Source organism: Monodelphis domestica, chromosome 1 (genome assembly GCF_027887165.1).
Source record: "Monodelphis domestica isolate mMonDom1 chromosome 1, mMonDom1.pri, whole genome shotgun sequence".
Lineage (NCBI taxonomy): Eukaryota > Metazoa > Chordata > Mammalia > Didelphimorphia > Didelphidae > Monodelphis > Monodelphis domestica.
The window spans coordinates 478,280,901-478,308,858 of NC_077227.1; the positions used below are offsets into that span (position 1 = coordinate 478,280,901).

The window sequence follows — 27,958 nt, forward strand, 5'->3', positions numbered from 1 at the left end:
TAGTTTCAAATCTGGCCTCAGACACTTCCTGTGTGATCCTGGGCAAGTCACTTAATCCCCATTGCCTAGCCCTCACCATTCTTCTGCCTTGGAACCAATACACAGTATTGATTCTAAGACAGAAGGTAAGGGCTTTGGAAAAAGACATTCAACCTTTGGATGAATTTTAATTTGATGTAAAAGCTATTGTTAATTTTGGATCATTACATGGTCAAAATGACCCTGGAGGATGACTTTCAGTTCTTTTTTGGTGCAGTTAGAATATTTAGGAAGAGGTTATTGCAGGATTTCATTCCAACAAACATTTACTAAGTGCTTATTATATGTAAGAAACTATGCTAGGCCCTGAGAATATAGATAAAAATCTCAAATCCCAGGCCTCAAAGAACTTACACATGTACTCGCGTAAATCAATGCAAATCATATACAAAATAATATAATATGAAGTAGTTTCAAAGGGAATGCCAATAAGACATCAGGAAGTCTCCTATAAGAGGTTAACACATGAGCTACATTGTGCAGGAAGTCTAGGATTCTAGGAGGTGTTATCAAGATGTGGGGGACCACTTGTACAAAAATCAAGGTAGGAATTTGAAATTCATAGGAAGAACAAGCCAGAAGACTGGAATAAAGTACATAAAGGGGAATAATATGAAATGATATGAAAATAATCCAGATCTAAGACAAGTTAGGATATGGACTAATTACATAGTTATACAAGGCCTTCCCTAACCTTAGTAGGCATTTAATAAACATGTAGAAAGGAATGAAATGCATCCCATCTGTTATTCTTCTGGGACCTCAGCTCACCTCCATGTAGGAAGGGTCCTGGGCCCTAGGTCAAGAGGCCAATCCAGGTCCTTCCACCTTGTGCCTGCATCTCTAGCTCTTCATACTTTTTCTGAGCCTCAATTTCAGTGGTGGCATAGGGAGCCATCTGGGCTAGATTGTTGGGCACAGACTGTTAACAATGAACAAAAGCTTCTGGCTTTTGGTTAAAAAAAAAAAAAGTCCCCCCCCCCCCCCCAGGACACAGGCAGCAGGCTCAGAAATGAAAATCATAAGGAAATCTTTATTCACACATAAAACTGCAATGTATTGACTACATATATATTAAGGCTCATGTCCCTGGTTAGGGTTTTTAGCCACTCACCCCCACCATCAATGGCTTTGCCTGGCCATCTGCTTTAAAGGAAGCACATGGCCAGGGAATAAATATCCTGAAGGCTGATCCAGGACAGCAGTGACAACTCTCAGGCAAAACTGCCTCTGGTCCTCTCCATGTTCCCCTTTCCCCAGTGTTTTCTTCTGCCTGGTAGATCAGGAACATGCAGAGTATTACTTGCCCTTACCCCAAGTGGCTGGGCTGTTATTATTACCCCTTTTCTTTAGGACATGTTAGATGAAGCACCCAGAGAACAGTGAATACCCATCAAGTACTGGGGAGCTAAGTTCTTCTCACATGCCTGAAACAGCAAGAGAAGGGAAATGCCACAGCTATGAAAAAACAAAGGTACTTTATTAACAGATTCCCTCTCAAGGAATCCTCTGTGGGAGTATTAGGCAAGACCCATGGTCCCAACTCAGCTGTCCTTGCCCATGCTCTTCTGGTCCTGGCCTGGGGCCTTGCCCAGATTTCCTGCTTCTCGCTTCAGGACACTGAGCAGCGTCTGAGAACTTTCCAGAATCTATGACCAGAAAAAATGGAAGGTTTTATGCTTGTTTGGCATAAATGCAGCTGTTTTGTCCCCATTAATCCCTATCTTTTTGTTATATCCTCTCCATACTGTAGATACCCTCCCTCCTCCATCATCAATAAGTTAAGGGCCTGGCCTGTACCATTTTTATATTTTTGGGGTCATAGTTTGAGCTGTAAGAGACTTAAGAAATCATAAAGGCCAATTCCATCATTTTACAGAGAAGGAAATGGAGGCCCTGAGAAGCTAAAAGACTTGTTCAAGGTCCCACAGGTAGCAAGTAGTACAAGTGGAATGAATGTCAAACCATACATATTCCACCTCCAACTGCACTTCCCTTTATATCACACTTGGTGTCTCCTGATACATCTAGTGCCTAGTATAGAACATAGCATAGGTTTACTAAGGGTCAGCAACAACCCCAAGATAAGATAAAGACATGTAAAGATAGGGTAGAGGTTAAGCCCTTGTGCTCCCATTTCATTGGGAGAGAGGAAGTCTGGCAGTCCTAACCTTTAAAAAATGTAAATTCAGACTTCTTGTGGGTATTCCTAAAAGACTCACTTGACCTAGAGCTGGGAAAGACTTCAGAAGTCCAACGCTCCCATTTTATAGACACTGAGAGCCTGGGAGAATTAAATGATCAAACTCTGAGGGCCATACAGCTACTTAGTGTTTCAGGTAAGATTGGAATCCAAGACTCCAACTCCTGCCTTCTGTCTGCTCTCTGGAACAAATTTCCCAGGGTTTGCAAGGTTAGGCCTATCTTATCCAAACTTAGGGTGTTAAGCAGAAACTGATGTTAAGATATCTCTTGGGGGGATGGAGGAGTTCATTCAGACAGGACAAGTCGGTTTGTGTTTCGGTATTCATGGGACAGGGAAGTACAGGTAGTGGGGTGCAGTTCGGGAGGGTTGGCCCAGTAGCCCCAGGGGGTAAGGCCCACCTTGAGGTAAGCTGCTTCGGTCTCTGCAATGGTACGGTCAAACTCATTTCTAGAGGCGATCTTCCGGGCCAGGTTCTCATTGACCCGGGCCAACTTCTCGGTCAGCTGCCGCACTTCGTTTTGGAGCCTTTGCTTCTCATCCTCCTCCTGCTGGATCTGCCGGCACAGCTCCTCCCGCTTCTGGCACAGTTCTTCGATACCTGGGGAAGGCGAGAGAAGGCTCTGGGGGCTCAGGCACGGGGGGTAGTGGGGGGTGGGTTGGATTAGGGCGTGTGTGTATGTGGGGGGGGGGGGCCTGGGCCTGGCTTGGGACCTGCTGAGAATTGACATGAGTGCGGGGAGGGGCAGGGGGAGATCAGGGGTCCAGGATAGCTTGGGATTGGGGCTCCCCGCTGCCTGCGGCTCTCACACTTGACCAGCTCGTTGTTGTAGTTCTGAAGCGCCGCTCCCTGCTGGCTCATTCTCCCCGGGGTCCCGCTGCTGGTTGCCGCCTACTCTAGATCCAACCGCCGCTACCGCATCACTGCGCCGGCTCAGACACCAACCCCGCCCCTTTGAGCGCCACTGGGGGATGTGATCTCATCATACCGCGCCACGTTGGCTCGGGGGCGTCGCTGCGTAGCGTCTGACGTCACTGCGGCGCGCGCCTGCGCCAGGATCGGATCCTCAGTCGGAGCGGGAGCGGGAGCTGGATTGGGAGTCGGAGCGGGAGCCGGACTTGACAGCACGAATGGCGACGGTGGCGGCCATGGTAGAGGGTGTGGCCTGCGGGGCCCCAGGGGCGGAGCTGTCAGTGGCCTGGAGTACCGTGAGCACCGGGCTGGTGCCGCCCGCAGCTCTGGGGCTGGTGAGGGCCGCTCTCCAGCGGGCTAGGAGCTCGTCCACTCGCGTCCACTTCCACCTCCCTTCGCCCCCCTCCCCTTGGCCGCATCCTTTTCCTCAGCTCCATTCCCCACTCTCAGCGCCATAAATCCCTTCTCGGTCCCATACCTCTCCTCATCCCTTTATCCCCTGCTTTCTTCTTATTCCTTTCCCTCCCCTCATACCTTTCTTTCTTCATCTCCTTTCCTGCTTTCGGCTCCACCTGCCCTCAGCCCCATCGCTCCTCTCAGCCTCATCCCCATCTCCTATCTCAGTTCCATTCTCCCCCCCTCCCCACTCCTGCCCCTTAGGCTCCTGAGACCCCAACGGACTTCTTAGGCCCCACGCCTTATTTTTAGCTCTCCTTAGCTCCCCTCTTCTCAAGTCCTGACCCCTCAGTACTCTCCTCCCTCCCCCAGGTTCCTCCTGTGGCTGATCATTAGAGCTCCTTTCCCCCTTGTTTTAGAGATGCTGAGGGAGACACATACTTGTTTCTGGCCCCTCTTGATCTTGTTCTCATGAGTTCTGTGCTCTCCAGGCAGCTTCCAGGCCAAGTGGATCAGTGAGTTTGAAAGAAGAGGAACTGCAGGCTGCTGTGGAAGTGCTGAAATGCTATGAACTGCATTCAATCCTGGAGGAATGGTTCACAGAAGTGCTCCAGACTGACCTGCAGTCTAACATCGCCCCTGAGTTTTGGAATGGCATTGCTCAGTATGAGAATACTGTTGAAGAGCCCCAATGCATCCTGCTCCTCCTGGATGCTTTTGGCTTACTCAGGTGTCGCTTGGACCCCTACCTCAACAGCCTGGACTTACTGGAGAAGTGGACACAAATGGGCTTGTTGTTGGGGACTGGCTCTCAGGGTCTTCGGGAGAAAGTCTATACCATGTTTAGAGCCATCTTGTTCTTCTCTACTACAAAGACCTTTCAGGAGATGATTCAACAGTTCTATGGGCGTACCTTTAAAATCTACATGCACCAGCAGAGGAAGAAGAAAGGGGATGAAGGGATGAGTGAAAGTAGCATGAGTGAGCCAGAGCTGGATCAAGGTGACCTGGAAGAGGGTGGGTCTCCAGAGGGCCAGGAATGTGCTGGCTGCAACAGTGCTAAGGAACTGTGCTGGTGTTCAGTGGCTTTAGAACAATTTCAGCAGCTTAGTGAGATACTGTAAGTGACTACTACTTGTATCTTATGTGACCTTGGGCAAATTCTTCTCTTTCTTTTGGTTTCATTTATCTTTAGAATAAAGGAATTGGGCTTAATCATTTCTCAGGTCCCTTCTAGCTCCAAATCTTATTATTCTATAATAAATTTTCCTTAGCTTTTTCACTCTCCCTGTTATCAGGCAAGGCTCAACAAACCTGGAGTAGAGAAACCTGGTATTTTTGGGTAGTGGAAGAAGATCTTAGAATATCTTACTCTCCTGTCTCCTCCACTCTTCCTAATTGCAGAGAATGCACCAGAAAGTATGAGGTGCTATATTATTAGGGGGAAATGGAGTTTATTTGTTAGAATAATGAAATCACACTTTTATGCATTAATTATATTATCATGTTTTCATCTCTTTACCTGTTCCTGGAATTTTTTAATACTATAGAGAATAAGTCAGAAAAGTGATTTGTCTTATGTCCCCTGTTTTTCAACAGCTTCAAGTGAATGCTTGATAACTATTTATTAATAACACCATGGAATTTGTATTATAGTTAGGGGGTGGACTCAATGACCCTTTAAGTTCCTTGGTTTCTCTTCTAGAGCAGATGATTAGTTTATGGCTTTTCATTTTCATGTCCAAAGTTCCCAGCATCCTCTAGAAGTACTTAAAGGCCATCAAAGAATTTTTGGAAAGGGAATTTTACTCTTCAGTAATGTTAGAGAGGTTTTGCTAAAGTGACTAAGATTTCTGTTTGACCTTTGGAGTTCCTATTGTTTTTCATGAGTTAGATTTTATTTTGATACAAGTGGTTATCCTAACTTTTTTATACTGAAATTTTGTGTATTGAATATTATTTTAGTAACTGTTAAGTGGGATGGACTTGGAAGTTTTTTGTTAGCAGATTTTTACTATGATGATATTAGTTATGCCCTGTGTGAGGCACTTAAGTTCAGCTTTCAAAGGGACCCCCTTTTGGGCTACCCGAGGCTGGTAGTATGCAGAAAAGTACATGGTTGATTTTTTTTTTTATTCAAAGATAAAATTTTGTTTTTAAGGGTCATTGTCACATTTAAGGGTCATTTTTGGATCTGCATTAAAAAAATTTTAACCCAATCCTTTTTAAAGGCTAACACAATAATGACTATGGCAGAATTTTTACAAATTTTCAGTGGCAAGAAAGATCGAGTAGGATAGCTGTCCCATTTAGAACTAACTTTGTATCCATTGGAACCAGGCTTACTAGTCCGTTGAACTGATCTATGGGGACCCCTGGTGGTCAGACCTGTGCTTACTTCACCATACAGAGCTGAGAAATTCTGTTTTCAGCAGATTTTCTGATCCTTTATCATTCTTAGGGCATGTCTCTCAGCAGAAGCAGACTACCTCATCATCTCCTTTCTGTGCCTCTGTTCCTACTTTTAGAAACTACCAATCTACTAATTGCTTAGGGACATCAACCGTAATGTTCTTTATTAGACTTCCCCTCAACAAAATTTAATCTGTTCTTCATCTAATGTTCTCAGAATCCTACTTTGCAGGGGAACTGATGAACTATGGTAACTTTGTCATATAAGTAGTGTCCTATCAACTGAAACAGTGAATCTAATGGTATGAATTTTTTATTGGAGAGTGAGAGCGTCTTAAATATTTTGGGAGTGGGAAGAAAACTCTTTAGAGTGTACAGAGGCTAATTACTTATGCTTACTGGATTTAGGATTAGGTCCTGTTTGAGGGGACATAACTTTTCATTGTGGTCTTACACTTTGCATCTTCCCTTGCATCCCTTGCTTTAGCTTTCCGTTTGGATAAGATTTTTGAACCTTGGCTTCCCTTTAGGCACAGACTAAACTTGCTGGAGAGAGTCAGTGCTGATGCTGTTACAACTATCTTACACCGGATGATTGAGGAGAGGATGGAACGTCGATGTCGAGGAGAATATGAAAAGTCTTTCCTAACTGAATTTCAAGAGGTAAGCTCTCTTTATGACTTTGTGGTCTCCAGTGTTGCTATAGGGAGCACAATTTTAATAATTAGGAGAGAGTGAGTTTAAAAAATGGTCCAGAATCTATATTTAGTGTGGTAGAATATACAGATTTTTATTTATTCTAGTTGAAAAGATTTAGGCATGTTGTGGTGGTGGTGTTTAATGGTCTTTTCCTAGGCTTGCATTATTAGCTTTGATCTAGGCTTCATATAGGCTCTTGTGAGTGTGGTAATGTTAATCCTTCAGTTACTTAGCAAATATTTCTTAAGTATTTGCTGTATAATAGGCACTATGCTAAATGCTGAGGATTCAAAGGAAGACAAAAACATAATTTCTGTCTTCGAGGAGTTCATGATCTAATAGAGGAGACAACACACAAATAATTATGCATATGCGATGTACTTATATAGTGTAAATGGCAGGTAATCTTAATGGGAAAGCACTAGGAGCCAGAAGAAGATTGGATATGATCTGAGTCTTCCAGAAAGTCAGAAAGCAGAGAGGAGGAGGGAGAATATTCCAGGCATGATGGACAGTCAATGAAAAGTCATTGGGTTAGTAGATGTAATATTGCATTTGAGGAACAGCTAGGAGGCCAATGTTAATGTACCATAGAGAGTAAATAGTAAGAAGACCGGAGATGTAGGAAGATGCCAGGATATAAAGGACTTTAAAGGCCAAAGAGTGGATTTTCCAAGGTTATAGGGAACCATTGGAGTCCATTGAGAGGAGGATGGGGAAGTAACATAGTCAGAGCTGCACTTCAGGAAGATTGCTTTGGCAGCTGAGTAGAATCTAGATTAGCTAAAGGAGAGACTTGAGGGAACTAGAAAGCTATTGTAATACTCTAGGTATGAGATCATCATGAAACTGAGCCAGAGTGGTTTCAATGGAGAGAAGGAAATGTATAGGAGAGATGTTGTAAAAGCAGAAATGGTCAGATTTGTCAATGGGGTAGATTATATTGGGTGAGAGTAAAGAGATAGATGATAGCAAAATTGTGAGCCTTGTAACCCCAAAAACTAACCTCCCCCCCAAAAACCTGGGAAGATGTTAACCCTTAGGACAGGAATAGGGAAACTCAGAAGAGGGGAGAGTTTGGGGAAAAGATAATGAGTTCTGTTTTAGCAGAAATAGACATATTTATACATAGCAAGAAAGTGCAAGTACCTAAGTTAGTGAGAGTAGAGATGATAGAAGGGTTAGTTTGCTGAAGAAAATGGGATAGAATGGCATCAAGGGTGCCTGTAGATGTTTAAGATGTCCAGTAGGCAGATGTTGACATAAGATCTAGATGACTAGATATTATAGATCTGAGAATCATCTGCATGTAATAATAATAATAAATAAATAATAATATAATGCCCATTACTTGCTAGAAACTCAGCAGAGCACTTTACAAATATCTCATTTAATCCTCACAACAACCCTGGGAGGTAGATATTATTATCATCTCCATTTATAGTTGAAGTAACTGAGGTAAGTGGAGGTTAAGTACCTAGCTAGAGTGTCTGAATTCAGATTTGAACTGAGGTTTTCCTGATTTAAGGCTTTATTCATTATGTTACCTAGCTGTCTCAGATGATGATAGAGATGATAATTGAATCCATTAGAACTGATAAAATAACCTAGTGAGAGAGTATAGGGGAGGAAGAGATGAGGTCCTTTGGAGCAGGGGCAGGGGGTGGGGACACAGAAAGGGAGACACTAATGGTTAGTGTTTATGACCTGGATGAAAATTCAACAAAGGAGAGTAAGATTGAGTAGTCAGACAGGTAGAAGAAGCAGGGAGAGCAGGGGCAGAAAAACCTATAATCATACTATAAAGGACAGAGTTTTCAGGGAAAGAGAGTGTTCAGCAGTGTCAAAGGTTGCAGAAATGTAAAGAGAGATGATTGGATTGAGAAAAGGCAGTCCAGAGGTCATTGGTAACTTTGGAGGGAATAATTTCAGTTTAATTATAAGGTTGAATGCCAACAGAAGAGGAAAGGAAGGAAGAGTGTAGATGACTTTCCCAAGGATTTTAGCTGAGAAGAGGAAGAGAGATATAGCAAGTTAGATAGTGGAGGCAGTTGGATCAAGTGAGAATTTTTGAAGTGTTGGGGAGAAATAGACATATTTATACACAGAAAGAAAGAGCAAGTACCTAAGTTAGTGAGAGTAGAGATGATAGAAGGGTTAGTTTGCTGAAGAAAATGGGATAGAATGGCATCAAGGGTGCCTGTAGAGAGGTTGGCTTGACAAAGAGTTAATAGGAAGAGACTGAAGATTAGAGTGGAGATAGTGGTGGGGACAGCCTGATGGAGAAGACAAGATGGAATAAGGTCATGTTAAGGGGTTAGCATTTTAAAACAAATTTATCTTTGAAAATTTTATTTAATTAGTTAATTTAGAATATTTTTCCATAGTTACAAGAATCATGTTCTTTCCCTCCCACCTCCACCTCCCTCCCATAGCCGACACGCAATAGGTTTTACATGTGTCATTGATCAAGACTTATTTCCATATTATTTATATTTGCACTAGGGTGATCATTTAGAGTCTATATCCCCAGTCATATCCCCATCAACCCATGTGATCAAGCAGTTGTTTTTCTTCTGTATTTCTACTCCCACAGTTCTTCCCCTGAATGTGGGTTACGTTATTTCTCAGTCCATCAGAATTGTTCTGGATCATTGCATTGCTACTAGTAGAGAAGTCCATTACATTTGATTGTGCCACAGTGTATCAGTCTCCGTATACAATGTTCTCCTGGTTCTGCTCCTTTCACTCTGCATCAATTCCTGGAGGACATTCCAGTTCACATGGATTTCCTCTAGTTCATTATTCCTTTGAGTACAATAGTATTCCATCACCAACAGATGCCACAATTTGTTCAGCCATTCCCCAATCAAGGGACACCCCCTCATTTTCCAATTTTTTGCCACCACAAGGAGCATAGCTATGAATATTCTTGTACAAGTCTTTTTCCTTATGATCTCTTTGGGGTACAAACCCAGCAGTGCTATGGATGGATCAAAGGGCAGATAGTCTTTTAATGCCCTTTGGGCATAGTTCTAAATTGCCTTCCAAAATGGTTGGATCATTTTACAACTCCACCAGCAGTGCATTAATGTCTCCATTTTGCCACATCCCCTTCAACATTTATTACTTTCCTTTGCTGTCATGTTAGTCAATCTGCTAGGTGTGAGGTGATACCTCAGAGTTGTTTTGATTTGCATCTCTCTGATTATAAGAGATTTAGAACACTTTTTCATGTGCTTATTAATAGTTTTGATTTCTTTAACTGAAAATTGCCTATTCATATCTGTTGCCCATTTATCAATTGGGGAATGACTTGATTTTTTTGTACAATTGATTTAGTTCCTTATAAATTTGACTAATTAGATCTTTGTCAGAGGTTTTTGTTACAATCATTCCCCCCCCCCCCCCCCCAATTTGTTGCTTCTAAAGGGTAACATTTGAAATTGCTACAACATCTTCAGAGACTAGAGTGAGGTAGATGGTGGGGGAATGATGTCAAAAGGATGTGAGATGGAGATGGGAGAACTCCTAGCAAGTAGGCTCCTGATTATTTTTAGTGAAATATAAGGAGAGATCCTCATCAGGTAGGGTTGGGGGTAGAGATTAGTATGAGAGATTTGAGGAGAAAAGAAAACGTCTGAAGGAGCATCTGTACTCAGTTTGTTAGGGAACTAATCTGGGAAGAATAGTACATTTGCCTTGCAGAGATGAGAGCCCAGTTGAAATCAGTTAGCATAAATGTGTGAGTCCCAGTCAGCAGGGTTTTGTGATGCTTCCCAAGAGAACAGAAGCTTAGAGTAAAGCTTTACAGCTGGGAAAAAAATAAGATAAAAAGTGTATTTTAGGTTATTGTTCTGTCCAGGACATAGGTCCTGAAAATCAAATTTATTTTGTCGGCAGTCTTTATTTCATCAATCTTAAAGTGTCATACTAAAAAAATTATACATTAGTAGGATTCCCAAGTTTGACCAACAGTGAATTTTAGAAGTCTCAGCTCCTTATATCGGTATTCTCTGGATTTCCTATACTTGCACAGATTCTTCCCCTTTGCCTGCAGAATATAGACTCTTTCCCCACACTTTGCCAGGGTCTAGGTCTTATATTATCCAGTGGAGTAGGTAAACCTTCTTTCTGTTTTCTCTGACAGTGGATAGAGAAGGTAATTGGCTGGCTTAGCAAAGTATTCCTACAGGAGAGCCCTACAGGGCCCACAGCCCCTGAGGCCAGCAGTACCCTGCGACGTTGGCGCTGCCATGTACAGAGGTTTTTTTACCGAATCTATGCCAGTATGCGAATTGAGGAGCTGTTCAGCATCATCCGTGGTAAGTTCAATTCAATTCAATAAGTATTTATTAAAGGTCTGTCATGTACAAGGAGCTGCAAATACCAAGCCCCAAATGAATCTGCCCTTGTGGAGTACATTCTACTGAAGAGGGACAATGTGTAAACATAAAAGAAAATGAATGGGAAGTTGAGGAAGAAGAAAACACTCATAACTAGAGGTATGTATAAAGGTTTCCTGTAGGAGTGACTGAGCTGAGCCTTGAAAGAAATTAAGATTCTATGAGGCAGAGTTAATGTAAGAAGGCATTCCAGGCATGGGGGATAGATGTATTAATGCAGAAGGAAGGGAGATGGAAACCAATAGACCAGTTTTACTGGAACATAGGATATAAAGATGAACCAGATGGTTTTAAATGTCAGACTAAGAAGGTTATATTTTATCTTTGAGATAATGTGGAGCTAGTAGAAATTTTTGAATAGAAGGAGAACATATTCAAACCACTGTCTCCAATTTGACTCTTTTATAGAAGATACATTAGAAAAGGAAAGAGACCGAAACCAGGAAGACCAATTAGGAACTATCACAGTACTCTAATTAAAATAATGACAACTCAAACTAGCATAGAGGCCATGTGAGTGGAGAGAATGGGGTTATAATCAGGAGATATGGGATGTATAATTCCTAGGAGTTGGTATATGGAGGGTAAGGGAGAATCAGAAATGACTGAGATTGCAAATCTGAATATCACAATAGAAATAGGAAAGTTTGGAGGAGGAGAAAATGTCATGAGGAAGATAAGGAATTCTGTTTCAGATATGTTGAGTTTGTAGTGACCTGGGAATATGTAGGAAGTGATAGTCAGCAATCTGGTGGCACTTTAAGGCTGGAGTTTTCAGAAATGGGTTAGATCTGGATATTTGTTTTTTTTTTCATTTTTTAAACAGAATTTGAAATGGGGAATTTTATTTCACTAAGTCATATCAGATTCTCCATTGGTATGGCTCTTGGCAGTAGAATCTCTTCTCTTGATATGGCAAGGCAATCCACCTCCTAAAAGCAGAGCAGCCTCAGGAGGTGGTAGTCAGGGCAGTTTGGTACTGGAGGAACAGCTCCCAAAGCCCTCGATGGAGTTTGTTGGTTTTCTGGCTTATTTATGTTCAGGCATCCCTTGCCCACAACTTCCCATCCTCTCCTCAAATCCCTTTGGATTCCCACCAAACCAAGTCTAGCCATCCCCTCTGGCATCTAACCAAAGGAAATGAACTCTGGAATTAATTTCTCATCCTTAGGAGAAGGTAGTAAGGCCTCTCCCAGAGTTTTGTAGCTATTCTAGAGAGGTTCCCAAATGACATGTGAAAAACAGGCCATTCTCCTTCCTGCTCAGCCAAGGAAGGATTAATATTAAGGGAAAAATTACCCTAGGCAAATGAGGCAAGAGGCTGCCTTGCTGTAAAAATTTCCCATTTCTGTCTCAGATTAGATTTGGATATTTAAATTTGCATCATCTGCATACATATACCCCCATGGGAAACCAATGAGATAACCAAGAGAGGAAAGCTGTTCAGAAAAGATGAGTGTTCAGTATATGGCTTTGGAGGATCCCTATAATTAGAAGGTGGGAGATGGATGATGATCCATTAAAGGAAATGAAGGAGTGGTTAGATAAGAAGGAAAAATTGAGGAAAGTGCTGCCAGAGATGCCATTGGCAGAGAAAATGGTTGACCACAGGGGGTGATTGATAGTGTCATTGATAGTGTCAGAAGTTTCATAGTGAGTCAAGTGAGATGAGAATAGAAAGAAGGCAATGTAGTGACCAACCATAATTCTAGAGGATTGATGATGAAGCATGTTACCCATCTCCTGTTAGGGACTCAAGATGAAGGAAGACATACATTTTAGTACATGTCAGTTTCCGAATATTGCCCATGAATATTTATTACAAAGATTTTGTTTATTTTTTTCCAGTCTGTGGGAAGCAAGAGGGAGAAAAAAATAGTTTATTAATTGAAAATTTTTTAATTTCATTTTTTAAAAATAAAAAAGGAGGGGGCAGCTGCGTGGCTCAGTGGATTGAGAGCCAGGCCTAGAGATGGGAGGTCCTAGGTTCAAATCTGGCCTCAGACACTTCCCAGCTGTGTGACCCTGGGCAAGTCACTTGACCCCCAATGCTTAGCCCTTACCACTCTTCTGCCTTGGAATCATACACAGTATTGATTCCAAGATGGAAGGTAAGGGTTTAAAAAAAATAAAAAAGGCAGCTTTAGGAATTAAAAAATCATATATAACCTTGGAGAAAGTAATTCTAGTCAAAAGGTGTCATTAGAAGCCAGATTATAAGAGACTGACAGATGAGTGGGAGGTGAGGAAATGGAAGCACTGAATATAGATAGACTATTTCTAGGAGTCTGGGGCTGAAAGGAAGATACATGATGATTGCTTAAGGGGACCACAGAGTCAAGTGAAATATTTTTAAAGATGTGAGACACTTGCATATGTTTTTAAACATCAAGCCAGCAAATAAGAGGGAATTGAAAATGAAAGAGAGAAAAGGGATGATTGACAGGCCCAGTTCCCAGAAGGAGGATCAAGGAAGGAAGAGATATAGGTAGATCACATCTCCTGAAAGGAGAAGAAAGTGATGAGTGATGATCTTAGTGTTGACCTTAACATGCAGAAAGACCACCTCTTTTTCAGAGACTAGAGCAGAGAAGAATGTGGGAAGACATAAAAGGTTTTTGAGATGTGTTGGAGGGAAGAAGAAGAAGCCTATTAGTCACTCAATCAGCAAGCATTTATGTGCCTACAGTGTGCCTGGTGTGGTGTGAAGTGCTGGGAATACAAGTGCAAAGAATGAAATACTCCTTACAAGGAGTTTGTGTTCTAGTGGAAGAAGCAACTATCTAACAACAATAATAATTGCTAGTATAATCACAGCTAACATTTATATAGTGATTATTTTGTGCCAGACACACACTTTGTGCTTTATGTTTATTATCTCATTTGATCCTCACAAAAACCCTGGGAAGTAGTAGTAATAATAATAGCTAGCAATGATATAATGCTTTAAGGTTTGGAAAGTGCTTTATAAATACTTTACCCTCAGAGAGGCTGGTGCTATTATTATCCCTATTTTACAAGTGAGGAAATTTAGGCAGACAGTTGAAGTGACTAGCTCGCATAGCTAACAAATATTTAAGGTAAAATTCTAACTCAGGTCTTCTTGATTTCCAAGTCCAGCCCTTTGTTCATTGTGCCACCTGGCTGCTTATTAAAAAAGGCTGCTTTTAAATATGAATACAGCTCTATTTAATGTAGGTAAGTATAGAGGAGTTTGGGGAGGAGAAGTTGGGGGAATCAGGAAAGACTTTATGCAAAGATGGGGCAGAGCCAAATCTTGAAGAGAAGGTTTTAATAAAAGAATGACCTCTTTTTGTTTTTGATTATCAGTAGGAGTTGGAGTCAAGACTTCTGGTAAGGGAATGAATTGAGAATAACATGGGTTTGAGGAATTGGAAGAGCCACTACAAGGAGTGTGATAGTATATCAGGGAAGAATTTAATAATTCAATCTGGTGGGGTGATTTCCTCCAGCATGTGGAGAAAATAGAGGATGGGTTTGATTCACAGTTTATGTTAGGCAAATTTTAAGGGCAATAGGATGAGTGAGTAAAAGATAGAGCATGTTACATAGTTGAACTGATTGGCTACTTGGTCAGCACTATGAAGGGAGGAGAGAAGTTTTTGTGAATGCAAGAAGGTGGCTGATTTGAGAGGAAGAGGTCTTGGATAAAAAACAAAAGGGTTTGTTAAATAATAGTATGAGCTTCCCAGAGGGTACAGTGTAAAAGAGTTAAGTTTAACAGGGCGGAGAAGAAAAGGTAATGAGTGGTTTCAGAACAAAAAGAGGTTTTTCCCCCATTTTTTTGTTTTGTTTTTGCTTTCATAAACAACAGCTCTAATGACAAAGATTGGGGGAGAAGGAGAAGGAGAAGGAAGAGAAAGGAGTTTACCAGTCTTATTTGGAGGAAGTACCATTTTAGTGAGGCTTCTACTTTCCAGAGTTTTGCAATAACATTTCTCTCTTCTTACATTGGAGAAGGAGAGGGTTGAGTCAAGCAGTTAATTGGGTGGAGTATCTGAGTTGGTAAGGACCTTATGTTTGGGTCCCTAGGGGCCTGACCAGACTTAAATTTAGTGCCATTTGGTCTTGGCTGAGTAGCTTGGTATTTGCATGTGTTATGGTTATGGAGGCCTGAATCATTGATATTCTCAGACCACTTGATGACCTAGAGTAGGTAACACCTCCTCAAATGGTACTAGATCCTAAGGTGAAGAAGTCTCCAAACCCCATCCCAGAGAAGGACCAAAAATGGAGAGGCTTTATTGTCAGGGTCATCTCCTGAAGGGTTTTTTCAGATGGTTTGGTGATAACAGTAGGACATGTTTTCATATGTGGTAGTAGGTTCTAAACCCAGTTTGTGAGAAGTTCTATGCTTAGAACAGTTCTTACCAGTCAAGTGATGACAGGTCTCCTTTCCTTAGTTCTCAGTTGGACTCATACTATACTCTTGTATATATTCATCTTATCTTCCCCCACCTCCACCCCTCCTGCCCTGGCTCAGGTTAAGGATTTCTTGATCCGGCTAATCTGTGAATTTATTCTTCTTTGTACATCTAATTTTTACCTTCTCATCTACTGGATTAAACGAATGTTTTTCTGAGCTAATAAGATTCAATGTGTAATCTAACTTCCATACTTCTAGATAGCCAGATTTTCCCAGGTTTGAGTTTTTCAAGTGGGAAATGAAGTTCGAAATTGAAACTGGCTGAATTTTTTCCTCTCTCGGTTCCATTTCTGATCTTGAGACTTCAGATTTAAGAGCAAAAATGTAGGCATCAGGAGTTCCTTGGTTGGTGCATATGTGTCCATACCTGTATTTCCTTTGATTTCGTATATATAGCTAGGGTTTTATCTACATAGGCGGGGGATATTTTTGATGTACTAGTGTGGGCTCATAATGATAGATTTTATAGCACTCTCTGTTTAATTTAGATTTTCCAGAGTCTAAACCAGCAATTGAAGATTTGAAATACTGTCTGGAAAGGACCAACCAGAGACAGCAACTACTCAGCTCCCTTAAAGCAGCCCTTGAAACCCGCCTCCTTCACCCAGGTTGGTCTTTTCATTAAAGATGGTTGCTCTAGACCTCTAGCTTCAGTCCCTTTTTGTAGGGGAATTAGATTTGCTTGTCACAGATCAACAAATCTTGATCTTCATCATCTTCTGTTTTTTTTTTGTTGTTATTTCTTTCATGTCCCTGGGCTTTAGTTTTTATGCTTGTGAAAATTAGACTTAAGGATAGATTAAAGAATGTTATTCTGTCCTGGATCCTTGGGGCACTGAAATGGATTCTACTCTTCATTTGAAGGGATGTCATAGCTACTAATTAGACCATATCTGAGTTGTTTCCCTTGATACTTTGCAGAGTTAAGAAGAAAATGCCTCATAGATCAGATGTTACAGTTAAATAATAAAACCCAAGTATCATCCAGATAGGCAGTTTATTTAGTAATACATGCAGATGCAAAAGAAATTGGGTTCAGGGCTCTTGGTAATTAAGAGTCCAGAACTTTAGTTTTTTTCCCAGTTAATATACAGTTTGGAGGGAATGAAAAACAAGATGCAAGAGTTCTTATTGGAGGAGGCAATCTGGAGACAGTAAGGTAAGGGTGAGGATGAGGATTGATTGGAGGAGATTGGGAGACAATCCAAAGGTGCTGAGGAGAGAAGGAAAAGAGCTAGTGACCTTCTTTTGTGTGTGTGTGTGTGTGTGTGTGTGTGTGTGTGTGTGTGTGTGTGTGTTAACTTCATAAAATGGTGGATAAAGGCAAAATGGCATAACTGGTACTATTTCAATATGCCACAGAAGAATTTTGCAGGAGGCATGTAGTTTAGGAACCTGGATAGCCTGTACATATGTAGTTTTCTTTCTTTCACATGCAGAATAGAGCAGGGAAGGGAGTCAGGCCACTCTTCTCAGGAGTAGAGAGAAAAGTGAATGTTAAGTGTTCTTTCTCCACAGTTTCAAATAGGGAATCAAGAGCAACATGAGGGGTTTTAACAAATGCTTCTAGGAAGGGGCAAGGTTTCTGAAGTCCCTTACATGAATGTTCTGGCCACCAACATAGTCCAGCTTCCTGAGAGTTTACTACTCTAGCTAGCTTCTCAAGTCCAATTTGGGTGTCCTTGGAGGCATTCCAATTGTCACTCTGCTGCTCTCTTCATTGCAGGGGTAAATACATCTGATATCATCACCCTCTATATCTCAGCCATCAAAGCCCTTCGGGAGCTGGATTCCTCCATGGTCATCCTGGAAGTAGCTTGTGAACCTATACGACGATATCTAAGGTGAGAGAGAGTAACAAAATGTTAGGTGCCCTTCCCCCTCTGCAATTCTCATTAGCTTTGTCTACTTTCATCCCTTAGAGACTTTAGCCCTTAATTATCAGTCATTCACTTACACCTCTCATCTTTAGTGAGTCATCAACAAAGTCATGTTCAAGACAGCTGTTCAGAGGATAAGATACTGTTTGATTGCCTTATGAGAAATCTTTGAGGACAAACTGCCTGAGGGAGAGATGATACTATAGTTGCTCAGTGTAGTCACAGAGGGCTGCTTAAGTGATATGACTCTCTGAAGGATTTCTTGGGTTTGGATTTTTCTGTCCTTTTCCCCTTTTATTTTATTTATTTATTAAAAAAACAACAACAACCTTTACTTTCTGTCTTGGAATTAATACTGTGTATTGGTTTTAAGGCAGAAGAACAGTAAGGGCTAGGCAATGAGGGTTAAGTGACTTGCCCAGGGTCACACAGCTAGGAAGTTATTTGAGGCCAGATTTGAACCTAGGACCTCCTGTCTCTAGGTCTGGCTCTCAATCTACTGAGCCATCCAGCTGTTCCCCATTTCCCCTTTTAAAACATGATTCCATTTCTCCCTTCTTGGGAAAGTCTGGCTTCTCTTCCTAGTTCTACTCTGCTCCAACCTAACAGTTAAAACCAGAGCTATAATCTTTTTTTTTTCCCTCTTTGGACTGAGTAATGAAGAAGCGGGATCCGTCCTGCCCCAGAAACAAGCTTAGGCCTGTCCTGTGAACAGCTAGTGGACAAGATTCCCTCAGATAGTATCTATCTATTACTCTTTTTAGAAGATGTCCATTCTGGGTCAGCTTCTCAGTTTGTTATTTTTTCCCTCCCCATATCACTTCTAAGACAGAAGAATGGTAAGGGCTTGGTAATCAGGGTTAAGTGACTTGCCCATGGTCACACAAGTAGGAAGCATCTGGGGCCAAATTTGAACCCAGGACCTCCTGTCTCCAGGCCTGGCACTCTCTCTACTGTGCTATCTAGCTGTCCCTTCAATTCATTCTCTACCTGCTTGGTTAACTCCTTGACCTCTTAAACCCTTTGCTCTCCTTCTGTATTTAGAAACTTCTTTTCCTGATGTTTTTTCCCTTTTGTTTATACTGATGCTCTTGTTTGCCTCCCTATTTTTGGTCAGTCAGTTATTTTCCATTCTAGATATACATGTATAAGCACTTATATCCAATAAAATGTGGTTTCTATCTATAGCAAAAAGGGGCCTACTTCTAATTCTTGTAGCACTAGGACAGGGCTGTTTATTACAATGGCTGTGACCATGCAGGGATCTGCAGTGTGGGAGCTGTCCGTTCAGCCCCATGTCATGACCACACATGGTCTCACCCTGACAGGACACGGGAAGACACTGTGAGGCAGATTGTAGCTGGGCTGACTGGTGATGCTGAGGGTTCTGGGGACTTGGCTCACGAGCTCTCCAAGGCTGACCCGGTGACGCTGGAAAATGGCCAGGAGAGTGATGATGACATCTGTGAGCCGGAGGACTGGGTGCCAGACCCAGTGGATGCAGATCCAGGTCAGATGGCTCCCTCTAGGGCAGCTCCCTAGCCTGCCATGGGCTACTGGGGCTTTCTGCTGGTGGGAAGGGCAGCATCCAAGATCTGGCCCTGTACATACTTAGGGTAGACTTAATTCTGGTTTTTTTATTGGTCCTGTTTTTCTCTTGGTCCTACTTCTGTTTGCTGAGAACCATGGAGCTAAGTTTCAGTTTTATGGGGTGATCCTTGCTTCAGTGTCCCAGGAAGGGATAGATAGTTATGGGATGCCTCGGGGAGCCAGTTGGGGGTGAACTACAGAGTGGAGGGACGCGAACAAACCTGGGGATTGCAAAATGGGATTTAAGGAAAGGGGAGCTAGCTTTTAAGAGTCCCTGGAACCAACTATCACCAAGAGCTCCCAGTGGACCTTTCTGGGGAAGCCAGGAAAAGGGTGGGAAGGGTTTTCTTTTTATGGATGCTTAGTTTCTGACTGGGGAGCTTTGTTTGGTATGATCTTGTGATTTCCCCTAATAGGTGAATGTTGAGCATAGGAGCAATTTATTCATAGTAGATATGGAACTTATGTCTAGCTTACTTGTTTGGTCTTTCCTGTCATCTGTATATTACATATGTAGCATTGGACGGATATACATGTGAACTCGGGACCCAGAAGGGAAGCCTTGGCTTTAGGAACTGTCTGTGGATCTCCAGACATACAGCTAGCTCTTCCTGTTTGAATATACTTGGCCTCTGAGGCAGGGGCTGGACATTTCCTTATCCTCAGTTTATCTGCCTATCCCCTCTCATTTCATTGCTCCTACTGCTGCCTCTATAAGAGGAGAGGATTATACTGTCCTATTATACCTCCCTCTGGATTTCTGCTCCCTCCTTTCCTGACAGCCACAGCTAAGCAAGTCTTAACACCTGTGATCTGGGCACAGGAAGCCTGGCATAGAAAGGTTTGGGTTTCCAGGGTCTTAGACACTGTTGTGATTAAATGCACAGTTCTCATTTCCCACCTTGCTTGTGTTGCTTCCCACTGTAGTTCACCCCAATTGTCTCCAACAACTCTCCAGTAGCTATCTTTTTACCTCTACCTTTCCTCATTCCCTCCCTGGCCCTGATCTTAGTCTTCTTGGGTTTTCCCTTCTGCCTTCTCTGGCAGAAAGCCTGAGTGACTCAGTTGTTTTGCCTTTTACCAGCAGGGGACTCTCTGTGGGTAGATGGTCCAGAGCTCTCTTTGTGATCATTTTAGGTGCCCTCTCCCACTGTCCTCTCCTTATATGCAGACATAGTGCTCCCTTCACTCTCAGTTTGCCCAGCATCCTACAAGACTGACTCTTCTCTCTTCCCACTCCTTTGACAGGAGTGGTGCCTAGGAAAGGGATCACCAGCCTTTTTCTGAAGAGGAGTTAGCTACTACTTTTTACTTGCCCAGAAGCCTTAAGATCACTGGTGGGGTTGGCTCAGGCAGGGGTGCTGGTAAAGTCCTTGGCTTGAAAGGGTGGCGGTGCTGGCAGTAAAGGCCTTGGGGTACCAAGGGGTCACTGCCACCAGCCACACTTTCCTCTCTACTTGGAACCCTGGCAAACTGGGGAAGAGGATGTGATGGCAGCAACGGCTGGTTTGATGACCTTTCAGGTAAGTCTTTAAGCTCTATTATTAGACCCTGATCAACTGGTTGGGGACCTCTAGTCTAGAGTAATGAGACTGATGTTCAGCCCCCTGAGTTTTATCACCAGAAGATAAGCCCAAGGGGAATCATCTGGTTCTGGAATGAATAACAGTCTTACTCCTTTAGGGCTTGGGAAAACCAGGGTGGGCCCATGTGCCCTGGGGTCCCCTTGCTGTGAGCAGCACATTCCTATTTCTGCCAGTGATTCCAGAAGCTTCTCTCTAATAGTCTGCCTTTGTTGCCTTTGTCTCTAGGGAAATCAAGCTCAAAACGCCGCTCCTCAGATATCATCAGCTTGCTGGTCAGTATCTATGGCAGCAAAGACCTTTTTATCAATGAGTACCGTACACTACTTGCTGACCGCCTTCTTCATCAGTTCAATTACAGTGCTGAGAGGTAAGTCGGTTCCATGGCCCTCGATGGGAGAGGAGTCTTCATTGCATAGTTCTCTGGTTCCCAAAGCGTGGTATTTTTGAAAAAGAGACCTGATCCTCTTCTGACCTGACTTGAATGAGACCCTCAGAGCAGGGAGCCTAGAGAAGGGATTAGCAGGTGAGCAGTGCTATCCATTCCTCCTATTTATATTTATTTGTAGGGACAGGTCTGCTATGTTCAGTGAAGCTGTTATTAGTCAAGAAAAGCCATGGTTCCCCTCCTTGTTTTTAGTAATCTAAATTCCTGGTTCCAGGAATAAGACTTTATGTAGACATTTTAAAATGCTCTATTGATCCTCTTTTCCTTTATATCATAATACTTCCTATTGACAAACTAAACTACTTTCTAAGCTAATAGATATAGTTAAGTAAAACAAAGGAATATATTGATTATGCCTGAAATTGCTTCTCTGCCAAGAGGCAGGATGTATAATTCAATCAGCCTTCTGAAGTCATGATTGCTTACTACACTCATGAGTCTGAAGTATTTTGGTATTATTTTCCTTTATATTATTATAGCCATCATGTAAATTGGTCTCCTGATTTTGCTTACTTTGTTCTGCATCATCTCATTCAAATCTCCTAAGTTTTTCTGAATTCTTTGTATTTGTCATTTCTTATTGTGATAAACCATTCCATTATGGTACAATGCTATTTCAGTTACTATCATTCCCTAATTGATGGGCACTCACTTTGTTTCTATTTACTTGCTAGTGATAACAAAAGATGCTGCTATAAATTCTATAAATATTGTAAACATTTTCCTTGGACAACATTGTTAAACAAGAGGGCTAGCAACTTGATAGGGAAATGCTATAAAGCTTTTGTGTATTAAGCGATGAAAGTCACAGAGTTCATTCACTGTTAGGAAAGAAGCCCTCCTCAGCTTGGAACAAGGATCTTATAATTCTCTTTCAGAGCTGCCCAGGGCAGGAAATGAGAGTAAGTCAAACCTAGTTTTCATAAGGATACTTGGTGCTGCTAATGCATGATCTCTACTCTTGGCCTCAGGGATTCCTAGGCAGTGAGTCAGTTTAGAATCTCCAGAGATTCTTTGTGTAGGGGGTTGGGAAGAGTTATCAGAATTTTTTTGATCTCTAAGGAGTATTGCACAGTGATCTTTCAGACATTTTCAGTTGTCCTAGGCTCAAAAGCAGCTTCCCTGATGGCTTTTCAGTTAGTTCAAGGTTCCAGGAACAGTCCAAGAGGCCTTGTGGTATAGTATAATAGAAAGGACCCTAGGTTTGGAGTTAGAAGACGAGTATACATCCTGAAATAGCAGTTTGCCAACTATGTGACTTGAGGCAAGTTAACTAACCTTACCAGGCCTCAATTCCTTTAACTTTAAAATGAACGGGTTGGAATGGGTGATTTCTAAGGTATCTTGCAGCTCCAAATTATATAACCCTATAATCACTTTTTGTAGGGGAGCAGGAATGCAGTAAGAATGGACAGGAAAGTGGAGATGGGAAGGAGGAAGAATGCCAGGCTAGCCCACATAATGAAATGTTCCTCTTAAGGTTTCTATCCAGACAGTTATCAGAGCCCATATTTGGAGATTTACTACATCTTCTCTCTTCTTCCTCAAAAGCAATTGGGTTCGTGTCTCTGATGCTAAGAGAGAAATCCATAACCTAGTCCCATGCCCTTCGTGGGCTATCAGATTTAGACATCCCCTCTCTCTGTTATGCTCTTGTTCTCTAGCACTAATACATCTGTCTTTCCATTTCCAGAGAAATCCGCAACGTGGAATTGTTGAAGCTACGTTTTGGTGAGGCCCAAATGCACTACTGTGAGGTCATGCTGAAGGTTAGTGTCCCTTTTGGGAGGAAGTTTTCTCTGTAAGTTGTGCTGAGTGCATCTCTGTTTCCATATTCAGAAACTCTGGGGCTACTCTAACCTGGAAGATGCCTTCCCTATTTTTGTTAAGTATCTTCCCTCCCTAATTCTGGATGCAGCTTGACCCCTAAACCTACTTCAGGTCTTCTGGGCATGACCTAACCTCTGTCCTTTTTACTCCAGGACATGGCAGATTCTCGGCGCATCAATGCTAACATCCGTGATGAGGAAGAAAGGCTCCCTGAGGAAGAGCGACCCCCATTCAGCCTCATTGCTGTCATCCTGTCCAGTGAGTTCTGGCCAACCCTCAAGGAGGAGAAGCTGGAGCTCCCAGAACAGATCAAAGAGGCAATGGAGGCTTATTCCAAAAGATATGAGAAGCTGAAGGTACCAGCCCCCCCGACATGTAAAGTGACTGGGAGGAGAGTGTTCCCTCATTTATAAACATCATCTGTGTAAGGGGTTATTTTAGTGGCAGGGTAACACTGTACCCAGAATATGGCAGTGACTAGAGGTTGTTAGGTGAGTTGCTGGGACCTCTAAGTAAATTAGAACTTAAGAAATGCTGCCCAAAATCAGTCCAATGCACTAAGGTTTAACTCTGCCCATTATTATTTTTTAATTAGTTAATTTTTTAAAAATTTAAATTTATTTAGTCAATTTAGAACATTATTCCTTGGTTACAAGAATCATATTTCCCTCCCTCCCCTTTCCCCACCCTGGGGGTTTTACATGTGTCCTTGATCAAAACCCATTTCCAATATTGTTCGTGTTTGCACTAGGATGATCATTTAGAGTCTACACCCCCAACCATATCCCCTCGACCACGTATTCAAGCAGTTGTCTTTCTTTTGTGTTTCTACTCCCACAGTTTTTCCTCTGAATGTGGATAGTGTTTTTTTCTCATAGATTTCTTCCATGCTGTTCAGAATCACTGCATTTCCACTAATGGAGAAGTCCATTACATTCGATTGTACCACAGTGTCTCTGTGTACATTGTTCTCCCGGTTCTGCTCCTTTCACTCTGCATCAATTCCTGGAGGTTGTTCCAGTTCACATGGAATTCCTCCAGTTCATTATTTCTTTGAGCACAATAGTATTCCATCACCAACATACAATTTGTTCAGCCATTTCCCAATTGGAGGGCATCCCCTCATTTTCCAATTTTTTGCCATCACAAAGAGCACAGCTATGAATATTCTTGTACAAGTCTTTTTCCTTATTATCTCTTTGGGGTACAAACCCAGCAGTGCAATGGAAAGATCAAAGGGCAGACAGTCTTTTAGCACCCTTTGGGCCTACTTCCAAATTGCCCTCCAGAATGGTTGGATTTAATTAGTTAATTTTTTTAAAAGAATCAATAATGATAAGTATCAGTTTTAAGACAAAAGAGCCAAAAGGGCTAGGCATTTGGGGTTAAGTGATCTCTTCAAGGTCATGGTGAGAAATTGTCTGAGGTCCATTTTGAACCCAGGACCTCCTGATTCCAGTCCTGGCTCTCTATCCACTAAGTAGCTGCCTCCCTACCTATTATTTCTTTTTTCTTTTTTTTTACCCATTATTTCTTGCTGCCTCTGTTGTCCAATTAAGTTAATTTTCATTTCCCTTTTAAAACTTTTAAAACAAATTTAATTTAATTTAGTTAATTTTTAATTAGTTAATTTAAATTAATTTAAAACAAATAAGCTTTTAAAACAAATTAATTCATGTTATTTCCTTGGCATGGATTACAAAATATTAATATAAATTGTTTGATAATTAGCCAAACAAAAATCTAATCCAGGACTCTCAAATACCTTAAAGGGGTGTTTGAAGTTGGTTATAGGAGTAGTGTGCATTAGCTATTGTGATTAAGGTTTTATTAGATATATTTCTCTTAGTTCCTGTCCTTGATTTTACTGTCATTGACTATAAATCATTTTCTCTTCCTATTGTTTTAATACACCTTGAGTATCAACCCTCATGTGTCCAGGAACCTTCAGATCTTATGGTTAAAAATCTCTGAAAACTTATCCTGAAAAACAGAAAAAAAGTCTGCTTTTATCTAGCTTAGTCTTCTACCTCTGATAGTAACTCGCAACGTTTATATTTTTTGTAACTTGTCTCATTTGAAATGTATCATTCGGTGTTCACTCTCTATTCAATGAAATTGTCTTTCCCTTTGTGTACTCTTCACATTTCAACTTTGCTACTTTGATAGTTCCCCTGGACCCTTCAGTTTCATCATCAGTAAAACAAGGGGATTAGAAGGAGATGATCTCCTGGATCCCTTTAGCCTCTAAATCCAATACTAATCTTTAAACGAAAACCTTTTAATTAGAATAATTCAGCATCCCTACCAAACAGGTCTATGTTCATTCTTTGTAACTTTAGAAAATGTTTGTAGCGTTTTAAATAACATTTTGTAATTTTATTTGGTATCCTACCTTATCAAAGGCTTATTGAATTACATCCATTGTTTTCCCCTTGCCTAAATGCTTTTTTATCCTCTCCTAAACTAGAAACCAGGGGTGACTTCTTTGTCTTTGTCTAGGTTGTCCTAGAATCTGCCCTTTACTATAGAGCCTACCAGAGTCATCAGTTTCTGGTTTCTAGGAGACCTTCTGGAGCCCTAAGGGGGATCATATCAGCAATATTCCAAACCTTGGGCATCCTTGCCATATATGATGACAGGTTACACGCTTTGTCCAATACTTCACCAGCTTCATCCTCGAATTCCTTCAAAATTCTTATGATGCCATCTGTTTCTGGTGATTTTTTCACATGTATTTTGGTCCCTTTGATTTTTAGGCCATTCCTAGCATTTACCACTATTTGTTCAATTTCTTCTAATCTTTGGGCTCCTTGGTGTTTGAGACACAAGCTGTTGGATTGTAGAAGAGGAGCAGGACTTTGACTGGTTGGTGGGCCATGGCCATCCCTTTTCTTACCTAATACCCTGACCTAAATAGAGAGGGTGCAGATTTAGGGCCACTTCGACAAATCACTGGAGCTAAATTGAGGGCCCATGGCCATGGCTTCTCTATAAACAAATCCAGGAGCTCTGGGACCCTCCACTGATTCTTCTTTCTCTGCTCAGGCCATGAGGACGCTGAGCTGGAAACACCACCTGGGCCTGGTGACTTTAGATGTGGAGCTGGCTGATCGGACCCTTTCTTTGTCAGTGTCTCCAGTACATGCTGCTGTCCTGTTGCATTTCCAGAGTAAAAGTAAGATTCGTCCTACCTCATGCATTCTCTACCCTCAGCCTGCAGTCTGGATGCTGCTCTGTATTCTCTCAGGTCTTAGGTCACTGAGCTGGGAATTCATGGTTCTTCTGAGGTTGCCAGACCAGTAAACCTACCTAGGAGCTTTTGATCACTAGTGCTCAAGCTCATTTTTTGGGGTATGTTCCAAGTATCAGCTTTTACACAGAGCAGAATATTAATATTCACCTTTTATGATCTCAGCATTTTCTTCTTTGGGGTTTGGACTCTGGAACAGTCCATGATCCATATTGTATAGGTCAGATTTGAGTGTAGATTGGGCATCTGTCCCCTGGATCCAGTTCGACTTTTCCTTATTTTCTCCTTTCTCTAGACAGACCTGAAGTGGACAGTACAATACTGGTCAGATAATGCAGGGCAATGGTTAGGCCATCATCCCTTTTGGGTCCAGGTCAATGATAGTACTGATCAGCCCTGTCTCATGCCTCACTTTAATCCCAGGCAGCTGGTCCCTGGAGGAGCTAAGTGAGGTGCTGAAGGTGCCAGTGGCTTCCCTGCGGCGCAAGATGGCTCTGTGGCTGCAGCAAGGGGTATTGCGTGAGGAACCTCCAGGCACCTTCTCAGTGATAGAAGAAGAGCAGCCCAGGGACCGGGCAGACAAGGTGGTACTCCTTGACAGCGATGAGGAGGGTGACTCGGCCATGGCCTCTCAGGCTGACCAAAAGGAAGAGGAGCTACAGGTGAGTCCCCAGTGGTCCCACTCCCCCAGGAAGGTGAAGGGAGAACCTCCTGAGGGTCTGGATCACCGTGGGGGACCAGATAGGAGTTGGGTTCCGGTCTCCTGGTTGAGTGCAAAGATGGCATTCTCTGCCATCCCCAAAATGAAAGTCAGGAGAGAACAGGCACAGCAGCAGAATTGTAATTCCCTTCTTAGAGCCTTTATTTCTATAAACTGAGGAGGCTGGACTACAAGCTTTCTAGGAAGTTTAGCATTCTATGGGTCCATAACGTGGGTATCTCAAGGATTCCTCTTCTTGGCTCATTTTCAAAGACTTCATGAGGAAACCTGGATATTCGCAAAGATGCCCTGGGCCATGTGAAGCAGCTGCCCCAAGGGAGGAAATGGGATGCTTAGTTTAGAGAATATGAGGAATCAGCCTCAGCTAGTCCTTGTAATCAGATTGGCCTGGGGTGATGGGAAAGGCCATTATCAGTTTACTAATGAATAATTGGAGACACAGAAGAAGAGATTGTTTGGATGGTAGAAGAGCCTTTGTGATTTTGGGTGGTACCCTATCTCCCACATCTATGAGCTGTAAGAGTGGTCTTGAGTCTTCTGAGCTCTAGGCAGGTTAGGAGTGGGGAGAAGACAGTTGAATGCATCTTGTCTCATTCTTTTGGTTTCTTTCTCCTATAGCTATTCTGGACATATATCCAGGCCATGCTGACCAACTTGGAGAGTTTGTCTCTAGAGCGCATCCACAGCATGCTTAAAATGTTTGTGATGACGGGCCCAGTGGTGACTGAGATAGATCTGCAGGAGTTGCAAGGGTTTTTGCAAAAGAAAGTTCGAGACCAACAACTCATTTACTCTGGGGGTGTCTACCGCCTTCCCAAAAGCTGCAGTTGACAAGAGGCAAGACTTCAGCTTTATCATCTTGGTATTTGTGAGGGGCCTGTGGAGTCGTGGTGAGGGGCAAGCTGGAGCCTGACCAGAGTCCAGGGTGACTCTAGGATTGCTATGAGAACAGGATCTGGCCAACTCTGCCTTTCTCTCTGGGCTTTTCTGCTTTCCATGATGTTAGGGACAGAAAGCATGTGTGTCATTCCCTTCCCCATTCCTCTGATATGCCACCTCACATTCATTCCTTTTCTACTATTCCCAGAATTAATTCAATATTCTTTTGTTGCTCATTAAAGGCACATTGGCTTTTTAA

The 27,958-nt window shown here is 42.2% G+C and overlaps 2 protein-coding genes and 1 long non-coding RNA gene across 5 annotated transcripts; 1 reads left to right on the forward strand and 2 right to left on the reverse strand.

The window, feature by feature from the left end:
* Positions 1-1,052: 1,052 nt before the first annotated feature.
* SSNA1 (SS nuclear autoantigen 1) lies at positions 1,053-3,243 on the reverse strand. 2 transcript variants are annotated; one of them, XM_001367145.5, is made up of 3 exons: positions 3,053-3,216; positions 2,644-2,843; positions 1,053-1,688 (listed from the first exon to the last, which is right to left on the reverse strand). In XM_001367145.5, exons 1-3 carry the CDS (start codon positions 3,102-3,104, stop codon positions 1,584-1,586), a joined length of 357 nt encoding a protein of 118 aa, XP_001367182.2. In that variant the 5' UTR covers positions 3,105-3,216; the 3' UTR covers positions 1,053-1,583. The 2 variants fall into 2 exon arrangements, with proteins under 2 accessions (XP_001367182.2, XP_056679076.1); XM_056823098.1 differs by having other exon boundaries at positions 1,053-2,843; positions 3,053-3,243.
* Positions 3,244-3,267: 24 nt separating this feature from the next.
* On the forward strand, positions 3,268-27,958 carry ANAPC2 (anaphase promoting complex subunit 2). Its single transcript, XM_001374947.3, has 13 exons — positions 3,268-3,490; positions 4,043-4,671; positions 6,494-6,626; positions 10,813-10,987; positions 16,004-16,123; positions 17,242-17,359; positions 18,724-18,905; positions 20,797-20,938; positions 22,710-22,785; positions 22,999-23,202; positions 25,895-26,024; positions 26,523-26,761; positions 27,439-27,958. Exons 1-13 carry the CDS (start codon positions 3,374-3,376, stop codon positions 27,649-27,651), a joined length of 2,478 nt encoding a protein of 825 aa, XP_001374984.1. The 5' UTR covers positions 3,268-3,373; the 3' UTR covers positions 27,652-27,958.
* LOC130458334 (uncharacterized) lies at positions 16,494-21,999 on the reverse strand. 2 transcript variants are annotated; one of them, XR_008917507.1, is made up of 3 exons: positions 21,530-21,999; positions 20,661-21,075; positions 16,494-17,354 (listed from the first exon to the last, which is right to left on the reverse strand). It is a non-coding gene; the product is annotated as an uncharacterized LOC130458334 (long non-coding RNA). The 2 variants fall into 2 exon arrangements; XR_008917508.1 differs by having other exon boundaries at positions 21,930-21,995.

What these genes read in the sequence shown, in the direction of transcription:
- SSNA1 (XM_056823098.1), bottom strand. Translation starts at nt 3,104, where the DNA reads ATGAGCCAGCAGGGAGCGGCGCTTCAGAACTACAACAACGAGCTGGTC. An exon ending in CAACAACGAGCTGGTCAAGT is followed by an intron (nt 2,844 to 3,052) that starts GTGAGAGCCGCA and finishes CGCCTTCCCCAG; the next exon opens with GTATCGAAGAACTGTGCCAG.
- ANAPC2 (XM_001374947.3), top strand. Translation starts at nt 3,374, where the DNA reads ATGGCGACGGTGGCGGCCATGGTAGAGGGTGTGGCCTGCGGGGCCCCA. An exon ending in CCTATACGACGATATCTAAG is followed by an intron (nt 17,360 to 18,723) that starts GTGAGAGAGAGT and finishes TCACCCTGACAG; the next exon opens with GACACGGGAAGACACTGTGA. An exon ending in AAAAGGAAGAGGAGCTACAG is followed by an intron (nt 26,762 to 27,438) that starts GTGAGTCCCCAG and finishes TTTCTCCTATAG; the next exon opens with CTATTCTGGACATATATCCA.